This window comes from Mytilus edulis, chromosome 12 (genome assembly GCF_963676685.1).
Source record: "Mytilus edulis chromosome 12, xbMytEdul2.2, whole genome shotgun sequence".
Taxonomy (NCBI): domain Eukaryota; kingdom Metazoa; phylum Mollusca; class Bivalvia; order Mytilida; family Mytilidae; genus Mytilus; species Mytilus edulis.
The window spans coordinates 64,413,239-64,436,692 of record NC_092355.1 but is presented as its reverse complement, the minus strand read 5'-3'; the positions used below and the strand labels follow the sequence as shown (position 1 = coordinate 64,436,692).

Here is a 23,454-nt window from a genome sequence, read left to right as displayed (position 1 = left end):
ATTATTAGGTCTTTCCACTTTTCCGTGGAAAGACCTATTGATTTTGTTCTGATTATTATTATTATTTTTTTTTTCTTCCGCCTAATTTCTTTCTTGCGTAGTATTGTTGTTTCACAAGATGTCGCTTAGATATATGAAATATGATATCGTAAAGTGTATGCGCTTTAAAAACTGACAACTGCGTAACCAAATACTTTACGTTGTAAGAGTTACCTCCCCAAACACTGTTTTTCTTGTGGCCACTACTCCTCCGTAACCGTAAAAGATTACGACAAATTTGTTTTACCAATTTGCTCATTACGTCTTCAGGATTAGGATCTTAAATTGACCGAAGCTATCCGGAGACTCCATATGAGAGTTATTTCCCCTTTTGCATTTGAGATAAGTGATATGCATATGAACTCGTGAACCTTTAGGCGTATAAACCTAGAACCGCTTTATTTGGTGTCCTGAGGTCCCAACTTAAAAAACGAGGTCAAGGTCAAAGGTCAAGGTCATGATCTAAATTTTGACATTCACTTCAAACTGCTTTTTCTTTGAAAAAAGTTAGGGGTAAATTTGAAACAAATGTGAGCAAAATGTTAGTCGCGACATTATTTATGTCGTGAAATTTTGTCGAAAAAATATGCGTAGTATTTTGGGGGTTTTCATGCCACTGAAATGGAAATATCAACAAATTTACTAATTATAGCTTCAAACTTTACAGCTCTCATGGTGCGTACATGCAATTTATCTTTGTAAATAATCCAATGCCCACAACTACCTATCTAACACCCCCCCCCTTTTTTTTTTAGGAATCCCATTTCTATTTTATTATAAAAATGCTAATCCATCTTTTTTATAAATAAATTTCTTTCTGAAATACAAATCTATTCATGCACAATAAAATATCTGCTCCAAATCATGTACATGTATTTCTGAGAATTGATCGATAAACGTTTTGTTAAAGTACTATAACACCGGCATTAATAGCATTTTTGTGTGCATGCAATGAATGAGTCGACCAGTGGTCAGCGGTCAGCGATTGGACAATAATTTACCTGTAAAATAAATCGAGAAAATATATTTTCCGTTAGCAGTACAAATCACGTGCAGTCCGCTTAACGTTCCAATCTGGATTGAGAAATTAAAATCAATGATGTAGAAATCAATCCAAAGTTCGTAAAAAGTAGTAAAATCCTAGAATCAAACTTCTAAACATGCATTAAAAAACAAATATGTGTTCCCGTAGATACGTGTGCAAAAAATGCATGCACAATCCGACATCAATGACCTGTAAATGAAAGAAAATTAAATCCGTTTGCACATTCTTTATACATAGGTGCATGTGCTCAGGACGACGTCTCTCTCTGCAAAGGATTATAATAAACTATCTGTTTGACTATATCAGCTTGGTGACGTCACAATCGCTGCATCCGGTACTACCTAAAATGAAAAAGGGGTTTTCCCCTTTTCGAAAAAATTAAAATGTGCACGTACATTTCAAACCATGCAGGTCAGGTTCGATTTCCTTTAAATACAAAATTGAATACAATGCACACACAATAAGATCAATAAGTAAATAAGACACACATCCTGGGAAACCCTATAAAAAACAAAACATGTATAAAGGAAGATGCAAGGATTTTTTTTATAGGCGTGTATATATATCCTTGCATGTTCCTACAAATATCATAATTTCAATACAACTAAAATGTTGAACGGACCCGTTTTTACGTGTTCACAGAGGCTAGGTCTCAAGTGTTTAAACACGGGCACTAGGCCCTCAATGCCGTTTTCACGTGTTTCTAGAGGCTAGGTCTCAAGTGTTTTTAAACACGGGCACTAGGCTCTCAATGCCGTTTTCACGTGTTCACAGAGGCTAGGTCTCAAGTGTTTAAACATGGGCATTTGGCTCTTAATGCCGTTTTCACGTGTTCACAGAGGCTAGGTCTCAAGTGTTTAAACACAGGCACTAGGCTCTCAATGCCGTTTTCACGTGTTCCTAGAGACTAGGTCTCAAGTGTTTAAACACGGGCACTTGGCTCTCAATGCCGTTTTCACGTGTTCACAGAGGCTAGGTCTCAAGTGTTTAAACACAGGCACTAGGCTCTCAATGCCGTTTTCACGTGTTCCTAGAGGCTAGGTCTCAAGAGTTTTAACACAGGCACTAGGCTCTCAATGCCGTTTTCACGTGTTCCTAGAGGCTAGGTCTCAAGTGTTTAAACACGGGCACTAGGCCCTCAATGCCGTTTTCACGTGTTTCTAGAGGCTAGGTCTCAAGTGTTTTTAAACACGGGCACTAGGCTCTCAATGCCGTTTTCACGTGTTCACAGAGGCTAGGTCTCAAGTGTTTAAACACGGGCATTTGGCTCTTAATGCCGTTTTCACGTGTTCACAGAGGCTAGGTCTCAAGTGTTTAAACACAGGCACTAGGCTCTCAATGCCGTTTTCACGTGTTCCTAGAGACTAGGTCTCAAGTGTTTAAACACGGGCACTTGGCTCTCAATGCCGTTTTCACGTGTTCACAGAGGCTAGGTCTCAAGTGTTTAAACACAGGCACTAGGCTCTCAATGCCGTTTTCACGTGTTCCTAGAGGCTAGGTCTCAAGTGTTTAAACACGGGAATTACGCTATCCAAATCCTTTTCAACGTGTTCCGTGAGGCTTCAACTCTATCTATCAATCAATCAATCAACTGATTAATCGATCGACCAACCAACCAACCAACCAACCAACCAATCAATCAATCTATCAATCAATTAATTAAGCAAGTAATAAAAAATCAATCATGTTTCAGAGGGGAAAGACCGTTAACAATTGTTTTTTAAACAATTGATTTATATTTATTTTTTTTTTTCTTCCGCCAAATTTTTTTTCCTTCACTGTTTTTTTGTTTCCCAAGATGTCGCTTAGATATATGGTATATGATATCGAACAGTTCATACGCTTCTGAAACTGACACCGCGTAACAAAAACCTTTACCATGTAAGAGTTATCTCCCCGAACACTGTTTTTCTTGTTATGTCTAAGGCTTCGCAACCGTATAAGAAACCGACAAATTTATTTTTCCAAATTGCTCGTTATATCCTCAGGATGTTCTGTTTCATTTGGACCGAAGCTATCCGGAGACTCCATATGAGAGTTATCCCCCCTTTTATATATGATATAAGTGATTTGCATTTCTAACTGGTAAACCATAAGTGATAGAGACCTAGGGTCTTTTGATTTAAGATCCTTGGTCCAAAAAAATGAAAATTAGGTCGAGGTCAAAGGTCAAGGTCAAATTTTAAATTTTGATTTTGGCTTATTTTCACTTACTTCATTAATTTTATAAGATTGCGACAAATTATTTTTACTAAATTGTTAGTTGCGACATGTCGTAACTTATAAATTTTGATTGGAAGGGTGCGTAGACAATAAATGGGAGTTTTTGCCCCTCTTATATTTAGAATTATGCGTAAAGTGATATTACTCATAAACCATACATAATACTGACCTAGGGTCTTTTGATTTGGGATCCTTAGTTTATGACCTTGAAATTGAGGTCAAGGTCATAGGTTAATTGGACGTTCTAGATTTTAACCTTTCTTCGAAATTCATATTTTTATATCATAAAGACATAGCAACTGACATTTTCAATTGAATCTTAATATTTTTATATCAAAATAGATCCTTATTGGTTGAAAGACCTTCAATTGTTCTTTGAACAATTGGTTTTTAATTATTTTTTTTTTTCTTCCGCCAACTTTTTTTACCTTCGCTGTTTTTTTGTTTCGCAAGATGTCACTTAGATATATGGTATATGATATCGAACAGTTAATACGCTTCTCAAACTGACACCGCGTAACAAAAAACTTTACCTTGTAAGAGTTATCTCCCCAAACACTGTTTTTCTTGTTATGTCTAAGGCTTCGCAACCGTATAAGAAACCGACAAATTTATTTTACCAAATTGCTTGTTACATCCTCAAGATGATTTGATTTATTTTGACCGAAGCTATCTGGAGACTCCATATGAGAGTTATCCCCCCTTTTGTATATGATATAAGTGATATGCATTTCTAACTGGTAAACCATAAGTGATAGAGACCTAGGGTCTTTTGATTTAAGATCCTTGGTCCAAAAAAAATTAAAATTAGGTCAAGGTCAAAGGTCAAGGTCAAATTCTAAATTTTGATTTTGGCTTATTTTCACTATTTTCATTAACCTTATAAGATATCGACAAATTATTTTTACTAAATTATTAGTTGCGACATGTCGTAACATAATAATTTTGGTTGAAAGGGTGCGTAGACAATAAATTGGAGTTTTAGTCCCTACCACATCTAAAATTATGCGTAAAGTGATATTACTTATTAACCATACATATTAGAGACCTAGGGTCTTTTGATTTGAGATCCTCAGTTTGTGACCTTGAAATTGAGGTCAAGGTCATAGGTAAATTTGGCGTTTTAGATTATGACCTTTGGTTAAAATTTATATCTATACATCATAAAGCCATAGGAACTGACATTTTAGACTGATTTTTAATATTTTAATATCAAAATAGATATTTACTGGTGGAAAGACCTTCAATTGTTCTCTGAACAATTGGTTTTTAATTATTATTTTTTTTCTTCCGCCAACTTTTTTTTCCTTCACTGTTTTTTTGTTTCCCAAGATGTCGCTTAGATATATGGTATATGATATCGAACAGTTAATACGCTTCTCAAACTGACACCGCTTAACTAAAAACTTTACCTTGTAAGAGTTATCTCCCCGAACACTGTTTTTCTTGTTATCTCTAAGGCTTCGCAACCGTATAAGAAACCGACAAATTTATTTTACCAAATTGCTCTATACATCCTCAGGATGATTTGATTAATTTTGACCGAAGCTATCTGGACACTCCATATGAGAGTTATCCCCCCCTTTTCTATATGATATAGGTGATATGCATTTCTAACTGGTAAACCATAAGTGATAGAGACCTAGGGGCTTTTGATTTAAGATCCTTGGTCCAAAAAAATGAAAATTAGGTCAAGGTCAAAGGTCAAGGTAAAATTCTAAATTTTGATTTTGGCTTATTTTCACTTATTTTCATTAACCTTATAAGATATCGACAAATTATTTTTACTAAATTGTTAGTTGCGACATGTCGTAACTTATAAATTTTGGTTGAAAGGGTGCGTTGACAATAAATGGGTGTTTTCACCCCTCTTATATTTAGAATTATGCGTAAAGTGATATTACTCATTAACCATATACATTTATCATGTCATCATTCTCTACTCTTTGTTTGATGATAACTTTTTCTTTATAATGTTAACCTACATCCACACCCTTATACCTATACAATATTTGTTCAGCTGGAACAGAAATTATGGCATGATTAAAGATAGGCAAAAGACTAAAGGACATTCAATATAAGGTACGAAATAGAAAAGGTACGAACGGACCTGATACCCAGACAAGGTACCAACTCACCTTCTACCATTTCCGGTGCATGTTGTACGATTTTGATATTCTTTCGTTATTGATGTTTATTATTGAAAAGTGTTGGATGGTAGACTTAGAGGTGTTTTGAATAGACTTTTCTGGTATATACCACGTATTTGGAAAAAAGAGACTGAGAGTATCGTCATTTGTCGTTCAACAGTGACACTGACAACAGGTAAACATACATGTGCACATCATTTGCCATAATTTGACAAAATAATTTGTATACATGACTTCACTAAAGAAGGATAAACACAATAAAATTGAGAATGGAAATGGGGAATGTGCCAAAGAGACAACAACTGAGGTCACCTATAGGTCTTCAATGCAACGAGAAATTCCCGTACCCGGAGTCGCCCTTCAGGTGGCCCCTAAACAAAAATATACTAGTTCAGTCATAATGAACGCCATACTCAACTTCAAATTGTACACAAGAAACTAAAAGTTAAAATAATACAAGACTAACAAAGGCCAGAGGCTCCTGACTTAAGACAGGCGGAAAAATGCGGCCGGGTTAAACATGTTAAACACAAGCACTTGTTTTTAATTTGGGAGGTCGACCTATCAGTGTATTGAAAAAAAGTGCCTGTGACTCTTGTGAGCCTGTCAGGGGGGTCTCATTGGGAGTTCTGATCCCGAATCCCACTTGCTGTTTTGTCAGTTTCCTGTATCCCGCTTTAATACGCCATGTACACTATGTATTTAAGCAATTCTCATTGTTTTGTTATTTCCCATGTACCGCTCGACTTGATTTCCCGTTTTCACGGCACAATAATTTGACTTTCACGTGTCACACTTACAAAAAATCGGCTATCCCATGTCACGCTTAGACCGAAATGAGACCCACTGTGAGGCTAAATTATTTACCAGATATTTCATAAATTATTTCAGGTCACTGACACTGTTTTATAATTTACAAATGATTTACCTTTTATTGATGCCATAGGTCTGTACATGTATGTCTGAATCAGTCAAAAACTATTATTACCTGATTTGAACCCTGTACAGTTGTACAAACATGATCACACAATTATGTTTGTTTTCATTCCTGTTACTGTTAGTACATGATAGATTTTGTTTATTTTTAATTATATATAACTTGGCATGAACTTGATTGTCCAAATCAATGCAAACCATTATGACGTCTTGAAAGGCTATTAATATTTATACTTTTTTTCTTTGACGTCTGCCTTAAATTGATGTCAAAACACCAAACTCATATTTTCAGTTGGAATTTCAAAGATTTAAAGCTGTATCATTATATAAAAAAGAAGATGTAGAATGATTGCCAATGAGACAACTATCCACAAAAGACCAAAATGACACAAACATTAACAACTATAGGTCACTGTACGGCCTTCAACAAAGCCCATACCGCATAGTCATCTATAAAAGGCCCCGATAAGACAATGTAAAACAATTCAAACGAGAAAACAAATGGCCTTATTTATGTAAAAAAATGAACGAAAAACAAATATGTAACACATAAACAAAAGACAACCACTGAATTACAGGCTCCTGACTTGGGACAGGCACATACATAAATAATGTGGCTGGGTTAAACATGTTAGCGGGATCCCAACCCTCCCCTAACCTGGGACAGTGGTACATGTATAACAGTACAACATGAGAACGAAATATAAAAATCAGTTGAAAAAGGCTTAACTCATCAGTTAGACAAAAAATACAAGTGGACGTGGCCAGGTACATTATGTTTATGTTTATTAAAATGTTTAGCTGATTTCTATGTAATATGCCTCCTTTAAGGAAGGCAGTAAGGGGGTATCTGTACAAAAGAACCTGAAATAAAATTGCCATTTCACGTTGAACTAACAATTAAACATGTCTTGAACGTAGAAATTTATACTGATTTCACGAAACACAGTGAATAACGAACTGCTGCACATGAAATAAAAATGACAAAACACGTTACGCGAATTAACCCTTTTTTAGCTCACCTGGCCGAAAGGCCAAATGAGCTTTTCTCATCACTTGTCGTCCGTCGTCGTCGTCCTGCGTTAACTTTTATAAAAATCTTCTCCTCTGAAACTACTGGGCCAAATTTAACCAAACTTGGCCACAATCATCATTGGGGTATCTAGTTTTAAAAATGTGTCCGGTGACCTGGCCAACCAACCAAGATGGCCGCCATGGCTAAAAATAGAACATAGGGGTAAAATGCAGTTTTTGGCTTATAATTCAAAAACCAAAGCATTTAGAGCAAATCTGACATGGGGTAATAATGTTCATCAGGTCAAAATCTATCTGCCCTGAAATTTTCAGATGAATCAGACATTCCATTGTTGGGTTGCTGCCCCTGAAATGGTAATTTTAAGGAAATTTTGCTGTTTTTGGTTATTATCTTGAATATTATTATAGATAGAGATAAACTGTAAACAGCAATAATGTTCAGCAAAGTAAGATCTACAAATAAGTTAATATGACCAAAATGGTCAATTGACCCCCTAAGGAGTAATTGTCCTTTATAGTAAATTTTTAACAATTTTCATTAAATTTGTAAATTTTTTCTAACATTTTCACCGAAACTACTGGACCAAGTTTATTATAGATAGATATAATTGTAAGCAGCAAGAATGTTCAGTAAAGTAAGATGTACAAACACATCACCATCAACAAAACACAATTTTGTCATGAATCCATAGAGATCTGCGTCCTTTGTTTAATATTCACATAGACCAAGGTAAGCGACATAGGCTCTCTAGAGCCTCTCGTTTTTTTTATTGATTTTGTATTAACATTGTGTCATCATGGTCATAGATCTACAAATGTATTATTTTTGTTCCAGGTATGTTTTACTTGTTTGTGTTAACATGGTTAATGTCATGTGATTGACATGATTGAGTCCCTTTATAAATTGAAAAATTGTATATTTTTTAGTTCTCCTCAACCAAATAAAGGCAACTGACTGTAATGATAACACTTCTATTTGCAGGCAATATTTTGAGTGACATCAGTTTTCAATTAAATTTGACACTGACTGTTAAAGCTGGTTTATTTGATTTTGGAACATATATAGCATTATAGTAAGCATTGGTAAGTAAATATATTTTTTTTCAGATATGAAAGCACTCAAGGTAGATCTTCTGCCTTTTTGGATTGTAAAATAGCAGAATAGGGTTTGTCAAGAATTTGATATAACAAACATTGTGTGAGTATTGCATGGCAATACATAGTCCACTTCTGGTTAAAAAAATAATTTTTGGAACAAAATTCTAAATTGAGCTATATATATAACATCAAACATGATGTAAAAGAGGGGCAAAAGATACTAGATGAACAGTCAAACTCTTCAATCGAAAAATAAACAGACAACTATATATGTACACTATATTAAACAAATATCAAATCAATATCTTTTAGCAAGACGAAAAAATGTTGAAAACTGATTATTTCAGTATATTTTCCAAGTCCAAGCACCATAACTCTGCACAAAATCTGTAAATTGTCATGATAAAACTAAAAACCAATTATCAAATCAATATCTTTAAGCATAACAAAAAAAAGGTGGAAAAAAGATAAACATGTTATGTTAATGTTAACACTGCTACATGTATTAATACTAATTACAGGTATTTCATCAGTTTTGTTTTGGTGGAGTGGCAAAGGTTCTTGACTACATTTTGACTACATTTGAAGCTGAATGTAAAACTGGTTACATTTATCTTGTAACGTAAAGTTAACATTGACAGTTGTGGTAAGCTTATTAAGATTTCAAAGCACTTAACCCCCATATCTGGTCCATGACCATGTTAACTAAAGAAATTTCATCCCGAAAATTTGAAAATTGGTTATAAAAAATATATAGTGCATAAACTCACCATATGTCATGTATGTACAAGCAACCCTGAATTTTATTTAAAGGTCCTCATTAGCAGATTTTATTTGCCAGGTGTCTGGTATAGGTTCAAGTACTAGTGAGTCTCTTGTTTTGAACAGTAATTGTTATATATAGATGTTAAAAAAAAAAGAAAAATTCAAATAAAAGTAAATTGATTTTTTTTTTAAATCTTGGTTGAAAATAACAAAATTTGAAAAAGATAAACATGATAAAGTAAAGTACCGTGTACTGATAACACCTCTTTTTACAGGTATTTCTTCAGTTCTAACTTGTTGGAGTGACAGAGGTTTTTGCTTACATTTGAATTCAACTATAAAAGATCATTTATATGAAGAACTGATATAGTTGTGGTAAGTTAATACAGCTTTTTTAGATGTTAGTTATATAGTTGACAAAAATTCAAATACAATTATTTGTTTATTTCAAAACTTTCTAAAAGTGAAATTGTGAAATGCTCATTGTTAGCAGTCAGTTTTGATATTAATTTGTAAAAATAATCTTAAAAACATTGATGATGTATTATTGACTTGAAAGTAAAAAGTTATTAAAAAGGAAAAAGTAACTAGGCAGCCACTGTGATGATTCCTTTTTTTTTTTAACTTGTTCAATCACAAAAAAAATAATTAAATACATGTAAAACGATATATACATTTTTTATTAATATTATGACATGAAATCAAACCTAGAAAAATTGTCAATTTACTTACACCATGTACACCATTGCATGTGCTTGCTTGTGTATCATGTGAATTGATATTTATGTTTACATTATGATGTATTTGCCATGTTTGCTATACAATTCTTTGAAGATCTTCTTGAAGTTACTTTTATGGTGTCTATTCTATTTATATATACTTTATTCTGATAAACCGCTTTATCATTCATAACTCTAATAAAATTGCACAAATTTTCTTAGCTTAGATTGTTAAGATGTACTCATAAGTTCCCTGAACTTATGAATATTACAATGGTTTGTGAATTTTTTATCTAAGTATTTATTTATACAATGAATTGATATTCCAGGAATTTTACTCTATGTTTAGCTCACCTGTCCCGAAAGTGAGCTTATGCGTCCGTCGTCGTCTGTCATCCGTCGTCTGTCGTCGTCTGTCGTCGTAAACTATTTCAAGAATCTTCTCCTCTGAAACTACTGGGCCAAATACTTTCAAACTTTAACTGAATGTTCCTTAGGGTATCTAATTTATAAATTGTATCCGAAGTTTTAATCTATCAACAAACATGGTCGCCATTGCTAAAAATAGGACATAGGGGTCAAATGCAGTTTTTGGCTTATAACTCAAAAACCAAAGCATTTAGAGCAAATCTGACATGGGGAAATATTGTTTATCAGGTCAAGATCTATCTGCCCTGAAATTTTCAGATGAATCAGACAACCCGTTGTTGGGTTGCTGCCCCTGAATTGGTAATTTTAAGGAAATTTTGCTGTTTTTGGTTATTATCTTGAATATTATTATAGATAGAGATAAACTGTAAACAGGAATAATGTTCAACAAAGTAAGATTTACAAATAAGTCAACATGACGGAAATGGTCAGTTGACCCCTTTAGGAGTTATTGCCCTTTATAGTCAATTTTTAACCATTTTTCGTAAATCTTAGTAATCTTTTACAAAAATCTTCTCCTCTGAAACTACTGGGCCAAATACTTCCAAACTTTAATTGAATGTTCCTTAGGGTATCTAGTTTGTAAATTGTATCCGAAGTTATGATCTATCAACAAACATGGTCGCCATTGCTAAAAATAGAACATAGGGGTCAAATGCAGTTTTTGGCTTATAACTCAAAAACCAAAGCATTTAGAGCAAATCTGACATGGGGTAATATTGTTTATCAGGTCAAGATCTATCTGCCCTGAAATTTTCAGATGAATCAGACAGTCTGTTGTTGGGTTGCTGCCCCTGAATTGGTAATTTTAAGGAAATTTTGCTGTTTTTGGTTATTATCTTGAATATTATTATAGATAGAGATAAACTGTAAACAGGAATAATGTTCAGCAAAGTAAGATTTACTAATAAGTCAACATGACGGAAATGGTCAGTTGACCCCTTTAGGAGTTATTGACCTTTATAGTCAATTTTTAACCATTTTTCGTAAATCTTAGTTATCTTTTACAAAAATCTTCTCCTCTGAAACTACTGGGTCAAATACTTCCAAACTTTAACTGAATGTTTCGTAGGGTATCTAGTTTGTAAATTGTATCCGAAGTTGTGATCTATCAACAAACATGGTCGCCATTGCTAAAAATAGAACATAGGGGTCAAATGCAGTTTTTGGCTTATAACTCAAAAACCAAAGCATTTAGAGCAAATCTGACATGGGATAATATTGTTTATCAGGTCAAGATCTATCTGCCCTGAAATTTTCAGATGAATCAGACAACCTGTTGTTGGGTTACTGCCCCTGAATTGGTAATTTTAAAGAAATTTTGCTGTTTTTGGTTATTATCTTGAATATTATTATAGATAGAGATAAACTGTAAACAGCAATAATGTTCAGCAAAGTAAGATCTTCAATTAAGTCAATTTGACCAAAATTGTCAATTGACCCCTTAAGGGGTTATTGCCCTTTAAAGACTTTTTTCACAATTTGTTCATCATGTTGACTTACTTTAAAAAATCTTCTCCTTTGAAACTGCTGTATCAATTTCAGCCAAACTTAGGCTAAATGAGTTTCAGAGTATCTAGTATAAATTTTATATTTTATTTCCTTGTATGTCAAGAAACATAGCTCCTATGGCTAAAATAGAACATAGGAGAAAATGATTATTTTTTTTGGCTTTTGAAGAAAATAGGACGATCCAAAAAACATTTAAATAAATTGAAAAGCCAAAATAATCATTGATGAGAGATTTAACCAAAAGAATTAAGGTGAGCGATTCAGGCTCTTGAGAGCCTCTTGTTATTCATTCTAATTCTCTAATAGTTGATATCAAGGTTTTTGTTTTATTTTTTAGACAATGCCACGTAGAGGTAGTAAAAAAAGCGATTTGACAAAAAGGAAAGAGCAAAGAGATAGAATGAGAGAGAGAAGAGTTAAGCAGACTGATGACAAGAACCTCATCTCCACGGTCAATCAGAGCGACACCTCTCTAAACTGTCCAATAAATAATGATCAGAGCGTCATCTCTCAAAACTGTCCTATACATAATGATCAGAGCGTCATCTCTCAAAACTGTCCTATACATAATGATCAGAGCGTCAACTCTATAAACTGTCCTATACAACAAGATCAGAGCCTCAACTCTATAAACTGTCCTATAAATATTGATCAGAGCATCAACTCTATAAACTGTTTTACAAGCAATGATCAGAGCGTCAACTCTCTAAACTGTCCTTTTGAACAAGATCAGAGTGTCAACTCTATAAACTATCCTACAAACAATTTTCAGAGCGTCAACTCTATAAACTGTTCTACCAACAATGATCAGAGCGTCAACTCTATAAACTGTTCTACAAACAATGATCAGAGCGTCAACTCTATAAACTGTTTTACAAACAATGATCAGAGTGTCAACTCTCTAAACTGTCCTTATGATACTGAAACAATCAAATTAAATCCATCAATCAAATCAGAATCAAATCGATCAATCAAATCTGAATCAACTATATCAATAAAATTAAACAAAACAACTAAATCAATCAAACTGAATAAATTAATGAAATCAAAAGTAGATCCTGAATCATCTACATCAAAACTAGATTATGAATCAGTTGAATCAATTAAAAATAATCTGGATAATGAATCAGTTAGAATAAATCTGGATTTTGAATCTGTTGAAACAAATTATGCTTTTGAATCAAATGGAACAAATCTGGATAATGAAGTGGTTAATAGAACTCTGGATAATGAAAAGGTTGAATCAAATCTGGGCTATGAATCAAGGAAATCAAAACAGAGTTCGAAAAGCACATACAATTTAAAAGAAACTATGGTTTCAAATTTAAATGATACAATCCAATTGGGTACAAACTTGGAAAAAAAATCAAGTGATGCAAAAAATGAACACACAAATAGTCTTGAATTCTTGAAGAATATTGGGAGCATAATTAATGAAAAAGAAAATATACAGATGGATTTTAACGATTTTTTAGAATTTGAACAAGATGACAATTTGCTGAAACTGTATAGTCAAAGAAACAAAAGAACAATACCTGAAAACAGTATAGAGGCTCGTAGATCACTTTTTGATAATTGGGTAGTTCAAGGTAGTTTTCATCAAGGAGATATCAGATTTGGAATTAACAGTGGGAAGCAATGTGTTGCAAACTGTTTATCAGCTCTGGCCCATAGTAAATTTAAAGATCTAAATGATTGGAATCAGATTTATTTAGACAATGTTTTGATAGATGGAAACAGAATATATAGCCGTATTCATGGTGATAATATTCATTTACTTGTATCAGACCTACCAGACATGATTGACATGTCAGGAATGTTACTGAAAATATCAAGAAAAGAATCAATAACAGCTGTTGTAGATACTTCTGGAACTATAAATTTTAGTGAATTTGGAAATTCTTTACCTTTAGACCAAGCTTTACAAGAGTCTCTCATAGACTATGATGCTTGCTTTATATGTGCATATGACACTACTTTTTTAGCCTTGAAACATAATCAAGATTTACTTTTGTTTGATTCTCATGCACGAAATAAGCTTGGCTTTAAGGACAGCGATGGTAAAAGTTTACTTTTAAAGTTAAGCAATCTGGATCACCTATACCAGTACTGTTGCAACATGATGGCTGGTGCAAGTCAAAATCAATGGTTTGAAGTGACAGGAGTCAGTATTTGTATTTTTTGGACAAGAACCTAAGATCAAAACTAACGATGAACTTGCCGGAAGTCATAAACCATTAATCACCAGTGAATTTAAATTGTCTGAAATTTTAGAAACTGTAAACAAAGATGAGATTCCTAAAAGTCAAGAAAATATTACTCAGATCAGCAATATATCACCAGAAATACTCCAGTTGAACATTTCCAGTAATGACATTGAGAACGTTAATGAAGTACACATTAATGAGGTTATTAATGATGATGAATCTGATATTGAGATATTATCTACAGCAGAATGTTTTTATGATTTCATACCCTTGAAAACACTCTTAAAGAGGAAGCTTTGTAAATTTGTTAATATACCAAGCAAGAAAATATCCAAACAGAATTCTACAAATTTTTATAACATAGGCCAACCAACTGCTTGCAAGACTATTTCAGGTGATGGAAATTGCTTATTTCGAGCCATTTCATATTCACTCTCTAATAGACAAGAATATTTTGGAGACATACGAAGGGCAATAGTTGATCATTTGTTAAGAAATGCAGAAGTTTTCAAGTCATTTTTACAGCCAAGATTTAAAACTGTAGAAGAGCATATACAAACTCTCAGAATGGAAGAAAATAATGTATGGGGAACTGAACTGGAAATAGAAGCTTGTGCTGACCTCCTTAAAACAGACATTTATACTTTTTTTAATGGTACATGGATTAAATATTCTTCATCTCAAATAAACAGCAATAATTGTGTTAATGATCAAGCAATTTATCTTCAACATAATGGAGATATTAATCATTATGAAGTTGTCACAGCCGTAAAACAAAAGACTATATCACCAAATGGATTACAATCTAAACAAGAACATGAGTATGACATTTCAAGGAAATCTGAGGTATCAACAAAGAAAATGAAAATTGACGAAAATCAAATGAATGACTCCCTCAACAATACTGATTCAAAAGTCTTAAAAAATGAAAAAGAAAAAATCAGGTACATGACAGATGATAAATTTAGAGCTAGAAAGATAGACACATCTAAAAGAAAATATCAGGAGAATGAAGGAATACGTTCAAAAAAAATATGTTCAGGTATTAAAAAATATGAAGAAGATGAAGATTACAGAAATATCTTAATACAAGCAGGAATTGAGAAATATAAAGAAGACAATGAGTACAGGGAAAAGCTGAAACAAGCTAGTATACACAAGTATAAAGCAAATGAAAAGCACAAAGAACATGTAAAACAAGAAAGTATACACAAGTATAAAACAGATGATAAGCACAAGGAACATGTAATACAAGAAAGTATACACAAGTATAAAACAGATGAAAAGCACAAGGAACATGTCAAACACGAAAGTATACACAAGTATAAAACAGATGAAAAGCACAAGGAACATGTCAAACAAGAAAGTATACACAAGTATAAAACAGATGAAAAGCACAAGGAACATGTCAAACAAGAAAGTATACACAAGTATAAAACAGATGAAAAGCACAAGGAACATGTCAAACAAGAAAGTATGCACAAATATAAAACAGATGAAAAGCACAAGGAACATGTGAAACAAGAGAGTATACACAAGTATAAAACAGATGAAAAGCACAAGGAACATGTCAAACAAGAAAGTATACACAAGTATAATACAGATGAAAATCACAAGAAACATGTCAAACAAGAAAGTATACACAAGTATAAAACAGATGAAAAGCACAAGCAAAATGTCAAACACGAAAGTATACACAAGTATAAAACAGATGAAAAGCACAAGGAACATGTCAAACAAGAAAGTATACACAAGTATAAAACAGATGAAAAGCACAAGGAACATGTCAAACAAGAAAGTATACACAAGTATAATACAGATGAAAATCACAAGAAACATGTGAAACAAGAAAGTATACACAAATATAAAACGGATGAAAAGCACAAGGAACATGTGAAACAAGCAAGTATACACAAGTATGCAAATGATGATGCACACAGAATTAAGATTAAACAACAAACATCAGTACGTCGTGAAAATCTTCAGGTAGAAAACAAGCAAATAAATGAGGTAATTAGAAAATTTAAAGTTGAAGTTAACAAAGGTCCAGAATGTGTGTGTGCTTGTTGTTTGAGGTTGTTTTTTGAAAAACAGGTTCAGATCTGCAAGAAAGAGTATTATGATAATTCCATATTTGATTTAGTTACAACAGATAAATACCAACACAAATGTACAGATGATTGTAAGACAAATTGTGCTTTTGAAGGAACATGTAGAACAAGTCTGTGGATCTGTTATACTTGTCATCGTAAAATGTTGAAAGGTAAAATACCTGCAGACTCCTTTTCAAATAGTCTATTACTAGAAGATGTTCCAGTAGAGTTAAAACAGCTTAATTCAATCGAGCAACAACTTATCGCCCAGAACATTCCTTTTATGAAAATAATGGCTTTACCAAAAGGAGGACAAAAAGGGGTTCACGGACCTGTAGTGTGTGTGCCATCTGATTTGAAAAAAGTAACTTCTATATTACCCCGATCTGAAGATGAAAGTCTATTACTGAAAGTTAAGTTAAAGAGAAAGCTTAGCTACAAAGGATATGACAAATATCAATTTGTAAGACCAAACCATTTAGAGCAAGCTCTTTTGTATTTAAAAGATCAAAACATATGGTATAAAGATGTGGCTATCAACAAAGAATGGTTGAATCCAATTCCTGAATTAAATGATGATCAAGTAGTAGATGATGAATCGGAATCTGATGATACTGAGCTAGTGAGGGAAAACATAAAAGAGGAAGAAAAAAATAAAACAACGTCCTCTACAACAGGCAATGAAAGAGAAATTGAAAGCGAACCTGCTAGCTATATTGATGATAGATTACGTGGTGTTCAGTTAGATACTTGTTTACAACCTGCTGATATTGGACAAGAGGCTTTAGATTTATGCTTTGACCAAGTTTTTAACATTGCTCCAGCAGAAAATAACAGTCCTCTTAGTGTTCTCCAAGAATCAGGAATTGAAGCTAAAACTTTTCCTGTACATTTTCCAACCGGTAAAAATACATTTGATGAAATCCGTGAAGAAAAACTGACAATTGGAAGGTACTTTAATCTTCGATTGATGAGTGTTGAAAATAGATTTGCAAGGGATACATCCTACATATTTTTCAGTCAATATTTAACAGAACTCAACAGTGTGATTTCAAATGTACAGATATCTCTCAGAAAAGAATGCCCTTTTTCTAAAGAGGGAAATAAAATTACTGGAGAAATGCTGTGCAATAAGGAAACCTTGAAAGAGTTGTTTAAAAAAGATGAAGCTATTAAATATTTAAAACCTATTAGAGGAACTCCCCCATACTGGCAAAGCTCACAGAAAGATATATTTGCAATGATCAGACAGTTAGGTGTGCCAACATTCTTCTGTTCTTTTTCTTCAGCAGACTTCAGATGGTCTGAAATTGTTAATACAATTTTAAAACAACAGGGTGACATAAGAAATACTGAAAATATGACATGGGATGAAAAATGTAAAGTTCTTTGTAGCAATCCTGTTACAGCAGCAAGAATGTTCAATAATAGATTCAATACATTTCTAAAGGATGTTATCATGTCAGAAGCTGAACCAATCGGGAAAATAATTGACTATTTTTACAGAGTTGAATTCCAACAAAGAGGTTCTCCTCACACCCATTGTTTGTTTTGGGTAGAAAATGCTCCAAAATATGGTGAAGATAACAATGAAGAAGTTATGAGTTTTATTGACAAGTATGTTACATGCGAGATACCAGATGAAAAGGTAGATAAAGAATTACATGACATTGTTATGGCAGTACACCAACACAGCAAAAATCATTCAAAAACCTGTAAGAAAAAAGGAACAGTATGTCGTTTTAATTTCCCAAGACCTCCTTCAACTAAAACATTCATCTCTGAACCAAGTAAACCAGATAAGGATACTAAAAATGACGAAAAAGTAGCAAAAGAAATATTGTCTGGATTGTGGAAAGTTATAAAAGAGCATGAAAATGAAAACTTAGATGTATCTGAAATTTTCAATAAGTCAGATCTTACTCAAGAAAGCTTTGAAACGTATTTTCGTTTCATCACCAATCGAAACACAGTAGTTCTTAAACGTGAGCCAAATGAAATTTACACCAATCAGTATAATCCACATCTATTAAGGGCTTGGAATGCAAACATGGACATACAATATATTTTGGATGCATTTTCCTGTGTTGTATACATTATAAGTTACATAAGTAAATCTGAGCGAGAGCTAGGATTACTCCTCCAACAAACCAAAAATGAAGCTGAAGAAGGAAATTTAAATGCACAACAGACTATGAAACAAATTGGAACTTCATACCTTCATCATAGAGAGGTTAGTGCACAAGAAGCTGTTTTTAGAGTTACTGGTTTAAGATTAAGAGAATGTTCTAGGAAAGTAGAATATATACCTGTTGGTGAAAACCCATGTAGAATGAGCATTCCTCTGAAAGACCTTGAGAAACAACAAAGTTATAAATCTTCCAATAGGAAAAAGAGTAATAATGACAGTGAAGATGAAAATGATGATGAAAATAAAATTTGGATGAACAATATAGTTGATAGGTATAAAGGTAGACCACACATTGCTATGTTTATCAAAATGTGCCTTGCAAGTTTTGGTTCAGAATACAGTGTGTTACGAGAGTCACAGTTACCCCAGAAAATTAATGAAGAAACAACCTTCAAACTTGATGGCAACCTTGGACATATTAGAAAGCGCACAAGAACCTCACCTGCAGTTATCAAATATCCACGTTTCTCACAGGAAACTTCTCCTGAGAAATACTTCCAAAGTATATTGCAACTATTTTTACCATACAGGCATGATGAACAGTTAAAACCTCCACTATTTAATACATATGAAAATTTCTTCACTTGTGGTAGAGTTAAGTTTACAGGGGATAATGCTTTGACTTCTGTAAAGGAAATTGTTATCAAAAACATGGCAGATTTTGTGAAAACTGGTCAAGAGTTAGAGGATGCAGAAAATCAATTGCATGAAACAGATCCAAAAGAAGATGCATGGTGTGAATTATGTCCAGAATCAGAACTGAACAGAAGAGAATGTATTGATGAAGGGAAAGAAACAAGTGTAATTGAAGAAGATTTGTCAGAAGCAACGATACCAGATTTGAATAATGCAAAGAGCTCATCATCTGTTGGAACTAATCTGCTGTCAGTTTCCCTCACAAAAAATGAAATTATTCCAAGACTCAGAAGTTTGAATGTGAAGCAGAGACGAATTCTCTATAAAGTGAGAGATTGGTGCATTCAGAAAGCAAATGGAAAAATACCAAAGCCTTTACATGTATTCATAACAGGAGGAGCTGGAACGGGTAAAAGTCACTTGATCAAGTGTATACAATATGAAGCAACTCGAATATTAGCACAAACGTCAGAGAATCCAGATGATCTAACAGTATTGTTAACAGCTCCAACTGGTACAGCTGCATTTAATATCCATGGATTGACCATTCACAGTGCTCTTGGAATTTTCAAATCACTTTCAGCTGATCATGCAACTCTAAGTGAAGACAAAATAAATTCACTCAGAACAAAGTTAGAAAATTTGCAAATCCTGATCATCGATGAAATTTCAATGGTCAACAAGAAATTGTTGTTTTTCATTCATGAGCGGCTTAGACAAGTGAAAAAAAGACCAGATAATTGTTTATTTGGAGGTGTTTTAATAATTGCTGTTGGCGATTTTTATCAGCTGCCACCAGTAAGAACAAAAAGGGTAGACAAACTATATGTAAACGACCCCTCTAATCCCTCAAATCACCTTTGGAATGGTTTATTTGAAATTGCTGAGTTGGATGAAATTATGCGTCAACGCGAGGATAGCTTGTTTGCAGAACTTTTAAACAGGTTACGTGTTAAACAAAAAAATGAAAAATTGACTTCTTTTGATATGGAAACTTTAATAAGATGTTTAGATGATGGACACGATGAAGCCTTGCACATATACTCTACAAATGCAGAGGTTGATACTTTTAACAAGGAGATGATATTGAAATTATGTACAGAACCAAAACTGATTGAAGCAGAAGACTATGAAAAAAACAAAACATCAGGAAAATTGACCCTGAAAAAAGTCCATTGTACAAAGTCAGATGTCTGTCTTCCAATATCTATTCTTTTAGCTGAGGGAGCAAGAGTAATGCTTATCAAGAATGAGGATACAGCAGATGGTTTAGTAAATGGAGTAATGGGAACAGTAATTTCAATAAAAGACTACTCAGTTAATTCACTCCCAAGTGCCATATTTGTTTTCTTTGACAATGAAAGAGTTGGAAAAAATGCAAAGTTACAAAAAATCATCTGTGGAAAACGCTGTGTTGGTTTAAAGCCTTCAAGTGAAGACATTCCCTTAAGCACCTGTGTACGTAAACAGTTCCCATTGAAACTAGCCTGGGCTTGCACTATTCATAAAGTTCAAGGATTGACAGTTGAAGAATGTGTTGTTGATTTAAATAAATGTTTCACTTATGGTCAAGCATACGTTGCCCTTAGCAGAGTTACCTCAAAATCAGGTCTTCATATTAAAAGCATAGAAACTGAAAAACTTGACAAGAAAATTTTCTGTGATCCTGATATTGTAAAGGGTGTTGCAGAAATGACTAGATTTTTACCTGAAGTTGAGGATGAAAGAGAGGAACAGAAAGATATTGTCCAGATAATGTATCACAATATTCAAGGTTTGCAGGCTCATGCAGAAGATCTTAAACAAAATCCAGACGTTCTTGGTGTCGATTTCATTTGTCTTACTGAAACCTGGGCTAATCAGAATTTTGCTTGCTTTGAAATGATTGGATATGATGGTTTTCATTTGCCGCGATCTCAAGCTTTTGAAAATGACAACTCTTACTATTCATCTTTAAAGGAAATGCAGCATGGTGGTGTGTGTGTATTTTATAAGCATTCATCAGAAACTGAACTATGCAACTTGGCCTCAAACTTGGAATGTATAATTTCAAGATAAAAACTGAAAATATTTTAGTTGCTACGATCTACAGAACTCAGAAGTATAATGTCGGAAAATTTTTGGAGAACTTAGAGACATTAATCTGTAAGATGCAAGAATTATCAGAAAAAATTGTAATTATTGGTGATTTTAATCAAGATATTTTAAAAGGATATTATACAGTATTAAATTTTATGCATTCAAAAGGTTTCAACCAGCTTGTCAATAGTCCAACAACAGAGGGTGGTACACTAATTGATCATGTGTATGTCAGAGGATGTCCTGATATATCAGTTGCAATAATGCCCACATATTACAGCTATCATGAGGCACTTAGAATAGTACTTAAAAGTTGAAGACCCAACAAGATTTGTACATGAAAATGTTAAAAGAAAAACAGTTTGTTTTAATTTTGATTTCAAACATTTAAAAAAAATGTTTTAACTTTGATTTCAAACACAGAAAAAATATAAAAATAATGCCTCCTAAAGTCCAACCCTTCGTCCACGTCGTAGGAGGCGGATATCAGCACTAACGCATAATTTAGTGCTGATAACAAACAGGGCCCTGGCAGTGAACAGTGTTTGGTCTTGCTGAATGTGCATGGAATATTTGCAACAGCATGTTTAGCAGACAATCAGTGTAGGTGTTCTATTTATTAATTCAATGCTTTTTTCATAATGCTGTGTTTTAGTCTCACCTGTTCAATCAATGACTCAAATTTGAGGATTCAAAAAATCAGGAACTTTCAATAATGATAATAAGCATCAGCATATCATTTTTGTTAAAAATGGAAAAAAGTTTTAATGAATATCATATTTTTTTTTTCAGAATAAAAATCAACATTTCCAAGACAGTTTTTCTTAGCAGTGAGAAGAGAGATTTAAATCTCAATTGTTTTAGCTCTTGTGCATTGTTTTATATATAAAAGTGCAAATGCCATGAGGTGAAATAGTTGATAATGATTAGTCAGCAAAGAATAAAAATGTGAATCAGGTGTTTTTAGAGAATTGTTAGTTGTGACAGGTTTTTAAAATTTAAGCTGAAAAGGTACGTAGACATTTTATGGGATTTTTTTGGGTGGAAAGACCTACAATTGTTCTCTGAACAATTGGTTTTTAATTATTAGGTCTTTCAACCTTTCAGGTGAAAGACCTATAGGGTTTGTTCTGATTATTATTATTATTATTATTATTATTATTTTTATTTTTTTTCTTCCGCCAACTTTTTTTTCCTTCGCTGTTTTTTTGTTTCACAAGATGTCGCTTAGATATTTGGTATATGATATCGAACAGTTAATGCGCTTCTGAAACTGACACCGCGTAGCAAAAACCTTTACCTTGTAAGAGTTATCTCCCCGAACACTGATTTTCTTGTGGCCACTAAGGCTTCGCAACCGTATAAGAAACCGACAAATTTATTTTTCCAAATTGCTCGTTATATCCTCAGGATGTTCTGTTTCATTTTGACCGAAGCTATCCGGAGACTCCATATGAGAGTTATCCCCCCTTTTATATATGATATCAGTGATATGCATTTCTAACTGGTAAACCATAAGTGATAGAGACCTAGGGTCTTTTGATTTAAGATCCTTGGTCCAAAAAAATGAAAATTAGGTCAAGGTCAAAGGTCAAGGTCAAATTCTAAATTTTGATTTTGGCTTATTTTCACTTATTCTCGTTAACTTTATAAGATTTTGACAATTTTTTTTTACTAAATTGTTAGTTGTGACATGTCGTAACTTATAAATTTTGGTTGCGAGGGTGCGTAAACAATAAAAGGGAGTTTTCGCCCCTCTTATATTAAGAATTATGCATAAAGTGATATTACTCATGAACCATACATAATACAGACCTAGGGTCTTTTGATTTGGGATCCTATGTTTATGACCTTGAAATTGAGGTCAAGGTCATAGGTAAATTGGAAGTTCTAGATTTTGACCTTTGGTCGAAATTCATTTTTATACATCATAAAGCCATAGGAACTGACATTTTCAACTGAATCTTTATATTTTCATATCAAAATACATCCTTATTGGTTGAAAGACCTTCAATTGTTCTTTGAACAATTGGTTTTTAATTATTATTATTATTTTTATTTTTTTTCTTCCGCCAACTTTTTTTTCCTTCGCTGTTTTTTTGTTTCACAAGATGTCGCTTAGATATTTGGTATATTATATCGAACAGTTAATGCGCTTCTGAAACTGACACCGCGTAACAAAAACCTTTACCTTGTAAGAGTTATCTCCCCGAACACTGTTTTTCTTGTGACCACTAAGGCTTCGCAACCGTATAAGAAACCGACAAATTTATTTTTCCAAATTGCTCGTTATATCC

At 33.3% G+C, this 23,454-nt stretch overlaps 2 protein-coding genes across 2 annotated transcripts; both read left to right on the top strand.

Moving 5' to 3' along the window:
- Positions 1-5,464: 5,464 nt before the first annotated feature.
- LOC139498929 (homeobox protein 4-like) lies at positions 5,465-15,633 on the top strand. The gene is made up of 5 exons (XM_071287520.1): positions 5,465-5,632; positions 8,411-8,511; positions 9,048-9,172; positions 9,567-9,666; positions 12,289-15,633. Exon 5 carries the CDS (start codon positions 12,292-12,294, stop codon positions 14,146-14,148), a length of 1,857 nt encoding a protein of 618 aa, XP_071143621.1. The 5' UTR covers positions 5,465-5,632; positions 8,411-8,511; positions 9,048-9,172; positions 9,567-9,666; positions 12,289-12,291; the 3' UTR covers positions 14,149-15,633.
- On the top strand, positions 14,726-21,136 carry LOC139497769 (uncharacterized). Its single transcript, XM_071286004.1, has one exon. It carries the CDS (start codon positions 14,726-14,728, stop codon positions 21,134-21,136), a length of 6,411 nt encoding a protein of 2,136 aa, XP_071142105.1.
- The last annotated feature ends 2,318 nt before the right edge of the window (positions 21,137-23,454 follow it).

Bases quoted from the DNA above. Each gene is read 5' to 3' on its own strand.
- LOC139497769 (XM_071286004.1), top strand. From the start codon at position 14,726: ATGGAAGAAAATAATGTATGGGGAACTGAACTGGAAATAGAAGCTTGT.
- LOC139498929 (XM_071287520.1), top strand. From the start codon at position 12,292: ATGCCACGTAGAGGTAGTAAAAAAAGCGATTTGACAAAAAGGAAAGAG.